The following is a 4,990-nucleotide window of genomic DNA, read 5'->3' on the forward strand; positions in this document are numbered from 1 at the left end:
CCACCACTTAGGTTTTCACAGAAGACTCAGTTCACAGAGAACTGAAAATTATCAGAAGAAGGGGAAAATAAGAGGTAAGACTATTTCAATCCATTCGAAAATGGCCAGAAACCATGGGGACCATTTATAAGAATAGATCATTAAAGATAAAGAGAGATAGAGGCAGTGGAGAGAGGGTTACAAGGTCATTGAAAATATGTGGGGAGAAACCGGAGACAGAGAGAGAAGTGAGGGAGAAGAAGGGTCAGAGAAAGAGAGAAGACAACAAGAATGAGGGTTAGGGTTTCAACATTAGGGTTAAATAGGATGAGTTACCGAGTCGGTTGGATGGGTCAGGCAAGGTTAGACCAATGGGCTAAGTGGGCTGGGCATTAAAATGTTGAGCCCTCCAAATGAGATTAAAATTGGGCCAAAAAGTAGGCTTACTTTAATAGGTCATGTGCCAAATAAATTTTAACAATTCCAAATCTTGGTATCGGGATTTGATCAATGAATTAAAATGGTGTTGGGATGATGATTTGGTGAATTTGTTCCTTTGGGAAGAGGATGCTAGCTAGATCAAATCAATACCCCTTGACTATTCTTCTTCATGTGACAACTAGGTTTGCCATTATACTACTTATAATAATTTCACGGTGATATCGGCTTGTCACCTCGCATGCAAGTTGGTGAATGAGATTGAATCGTCAAAGAGAGGACAAAAGAGCGAAGGTTTTGTGGATTTAGGCTTTTTGTGGACGGATACCCAATAAAGTAAACATTTTATTCGGCGACTTTGTAAGAAAGCGATACCAACAACGGCAAATTTGGAGCGTAGGAAATGTACGAATGACATATTATGCTTAACATGTGGAGCACACAACGAAGAGGTGAAGCACGTTCTTAGAATGTCCCTTCGCATGGCTGGCTTGGGCATTATCTGACCTACCGTTTAGCATAATTTCCAAATGGGACAAAGGAACAGAGGATTGGATCACACACGCTCGCATGTCATTGCACCACAAAGAGTTTAATTCCTTCGTTGTTTTATGTTAGGTGCTATGGCAAAGGAGAAACGAGGTTGTTCTGGAAAAGTTGACTCAATAGCCTCTGGAGGTGGTTTATTCCGCTTCAGCCTTCCTTAAAGATTTTAATAATTCAGTGGTGTTTAAGCCGAAGGAAATTTTTAGAGAGGGAGAAATTATAGTTTTAAATTTTTTTGAAGAAAGATATAATTTTATATTTTGAAATAGATTTTAAGTGTAATTAACCATAACATTTGTTCATAATAACAATAATAATAAATCCGTTTCAGTAAGTTATATAACACTCCCTTCATGAATAACATTATGTATATATATACATGAAATATTTTGTTTCTTTTGGTTTACACTTAAAAATTTGCGTACGTGCTGCAGTTGCAAGGATATATAGATTGCATAATATCTAAAAAGATTGAATTGTTACAAGAGAATTTATAATATAAAATACGATTACAAAAAATTATCAGGATAATTTTTTAACATTAAGAACATATTTTTTTATAAAAAGCTCAAAATTAATATTCAAACATTTATTCATCCCTAGGATTAAGTAATCAACCAGATTAATGACTTGATTTCTTCCCATCAAGAGAATCCTCATCACCACTCTTCTTGAAGAGCTTGTGCTTGATATGTTGAGCAAACGTGCGCGGTGGAAAGCACGGTGGTTCGGCCTCAGACACTGTCTCCGGGAGCGGCCTGAGGATGATTTTCTCCTTAGGCGGCTCACAGAAGACTGCCCAAGAAACTCTAACCTTCTCCTTATTCACCAATCCTCGATGAAGAATACTCTTGTACCTACCATTGCTAAGGATCTCAACAGTGTCGCCTACGTGCATGATAATGGAATTGGGAACGCATTTTGCCGTCACCCAATTGCCCTTGTAGAAGAGCTGGAGGCCTGGAACCATGTTGTGGAGGATAAAGGTGAGGGCACTAACATCGGTGTGAGCTTCGACACCAAGGGCGAGCTCCGGCTGAGGGCATTTTGGGTAATAGTTGATCTTCATTTGGAGGGTGAGGTCCTCCACACCACCAATTTCTTTTTCTAGTCTGTCATGTTCAAGTCCTAGCCCTAGGGAGAGGACTGACAGTACCTTGGTGGCTAAGGCTCTTATCTGCTTTGCATACTCACTTGTAGCAGGACTGAAATTCAATTGGCATTGGATAAATTGAGATCATTATCATGAGTCTTATTAAGAAGATCTATTATGAGGATTTAGGAGCAATTAAAATTGTCATTATGTTGCTAATAAAAAAATAATTATTGACTCCATTTTAATGATTATGGACTAATATTCATTGTCAATTACTGTTATAAACCATAGCTAAATAAAATCAATGTAAAAACATACTTTTTCCATCATAAAAATTATTTCTCATTACTTTTAACCATGAGACATATTTTAACAACAGTTAAGAGTCATAGCAAATATTTTAGGCACCCTCACGAAGACCACGACCAACATCTGCTGCATAGCAATAATCAATGACTATATGTTACGGCTATTTATTTTTAACCATAGTAATTAATCATGATTAAGTGTTACATTTGCTGTAGAGTGTTAGTATGCAAATTAAACGGTCAAATATTTATGGGCACAAATATACTTGAAAGGAAAAATTATTTTTTTGGCCATAACTTAGGCTTGTATATATTTTCAGTCACATTATTTATGAGATTCTTGAAAATAGTCCTATAATCTTAACGAACTCTCACTTTCAATCCGCATACATTTTGTTTTAATAAATAATTAGCAACGAGATTCGAATCAAACCTTTTGATTGGCCTGACTCTGAAATCGTGTTGAAGGATCACTTCATCTAAAAATTTAAACTGCTAAACAGTAGAATAGTCTAATTAATATTAAGATCTTAACTAACTAAAATTAAGAGTAAGAAATTATTCTACTAGCCATATAGAATTAAATGCATTTTTGGTTTCATAATTTATGTCACTTGGCATTTTGGTCCTATATTTTTTTAGTTTTCAAGATATAAGTCCTTTTTACGTTGGAGTTCACCTTCTTGTTAATGGAGGTGAACTACGACCAAAAAATTAAAGACCGAAATTGATATAATTAAGAAATATAGGATTAAAATGCTATAGTAAAAAGTTAAAGAACTAAAATTTTGGAAAAAATAAGCCAATATAACCCAATTTAAAAAAGTTATATGAGATGTATATGTAGTTTTTCGGCTAGAAATGTGAACTCCGATAAAATAAAAAAGAAAGAACTAAAATAATTAAAATTAAAAAGTTGTAGGACCAAAATGCTATTTTAAATAATAAAAAGCGGAAATAACAAAAGATCTAAGTTGTGGGATTAAAAATACATCTAAATGCATCATACATATATATATATATATATATATATATATATATCAAGAAATTAGCAGTCATCACTCACATATAATCAGCCGGATTCTTGGGCCAAATGGACAAGTCCCTCTTCTCCTCCGGAAAAACACAGTGGAAAAAGTAGTCCTCCCACTCCAGCTGCCCACTGGCGTTGTTCGCCAGCTTGCTGCCGTAGCCCTGCACGTTCCCCGCCTCCTGATCGTTGGCGTACTTCTCCTTCTCCTCCACCGGCAGCCCAAAAAACTCCCGGCCCGCAACCTTGACCCGATTCACGAGTTCCTTCGGTATTCCATGGTTGATCAGGTGCATCACCCCCCACTCCATCGCCGCTTGCTTTAGCTCCTCGTGGCATTTCTTACGCATTTCTTCGTCATCCGAGTTAATGGCTTCTAAGTCAATTGTGGGCACCTGCGGCCCGTCCATGCTCTTCTCTTCAGCGAAAATATCGCCTATGCTTTTCAGCTCTTCTTCGGGCCTCACGTACTCTTTTGGGATAGTGTTGATTCCACTTCGGGCCAAGATTTCGACCCGTGGGCTTGGAGCCATAGGAGAAACCATTTTCTTGATCTTCTGATGTAGTTAAAGAAATAGAAGAGCTAGCAGTGAGTTCGGAGTTTGTGTTTTTCTGAGGTTTGTTGCATTCTTGGATTAAGGTTGTATATTTGTAGAGGTGGGTGTAAAGGGCAGACCTGAGACCTACTTAAATGTTCGTAATAATTTGGTAAGAAAGGGACAAGGAAAATGGCAAGTATGTTGTGTATTTTGACTGGAGAGTGGAGGCACGAGAAGAGTTGCCGATGGTTGTTTTCTTTGTGGTTTGGTGGAGATACAGGGGAAATTGTAATATTTTGGTTCTTTAAGTGGTTGGCCTATTGGACAAAAGAAAAAGCAAGTGGTTGGTAATTTTTAAGTCTTCCATGAATTTACTTTGGAAATTTTATTATGTAATTGTAGAAAGAATAATTATATGGTCTTTTGTAATTAAAATTTAGTATAATTATACATAAACTCTTTAAGATCTGCAAAACTATATTTTGTACTCCTCATATTTGTTTTTATCAAATAAATAGATTTATTTGTCAGTAAAAATTTACAAAATTTTTTAAATTAGCAAAAAAATATTGAATGAAAATTTATAGTTATTCTTGACTTATTGCTCATTTATTATAGGTAAAACAAATTTTTTCTAACAAAACTACCATTATAAAGGTAAAGATGTACCTCCTTACATGCATTAGGGTATGAAGATGTATAAATGTGATTTGTTCAAAAAAGATTTATTTGATCAATTATAAATCGTAATAAGTTAGTTGAGGGTAAAATATGAATTTTTATTTAATTTTTTATTAATGTCAACAAATTCGATGCATTTTCTAATGCAGTGATCTATTTGTTGGATGGAAATAAATACTCAATGTAATTCTTCGGCACAGTAAAATTATCCCTTTTAAAAATTTCACACATTGATGACAAATATAGCTGAGATTTGCTAAAATGATCGAAAAAAGTGCAGGTGATTAATATAAGCAGGTTCACTTTTCCCGCTATTTTTAGGAATTTTTGCCCATCTTTGTCCTTAATTTGTGAAACAACACGATACAATTGC

General features: G+C 35.4%; 1 protein-coding gene across 1 annotated transcript; it reads right to left on the reverse strand.

Annotated features, from left to right (window-relative positions):
• Window positions 1–1,394: 1,394 nt before the first annotated feature.
• LOC105156784 (leucoanthocyanidin dioxygenase) lies at window positions 1,395–4,212 on the reverse strand. Its single transcript, XM_011073005.3, has 2 exons — window positions 3,434–4,212; window positions 1,395–2,168 (listed from the first exon to the last, which is right to left on the reverse strand). Exons 1-2 carry the CDS (start codon window positions 3,940–3,942, stop codon window positions 1,586–1,588), a joined length of 1,092 nt encoding a protein of 363 aa, XP_011071307.2. The 5' UTR covers window positions 3,943–4,212; the 3' UTR covers window positions 1,395–1,585.
• Between the last annotated feature and the right edge of the window lie 778 nt (window positions 4,213–4,990).

This window comes from Sesamum indicum, linkage group LG1 (genome assembly GCF_026168435.1).
Source record: "Sesamum indicum cultivar Baizhima isolate 11 linkage group LG1, ASM2616843v1, whole genome shotgun sequence".
NCBI lineage: Eukaryota > Viridiplantae > Streptophyta > Magnoliopsida > Lamiales > Pedaliaceae > Sesamum > Sesamum indicum.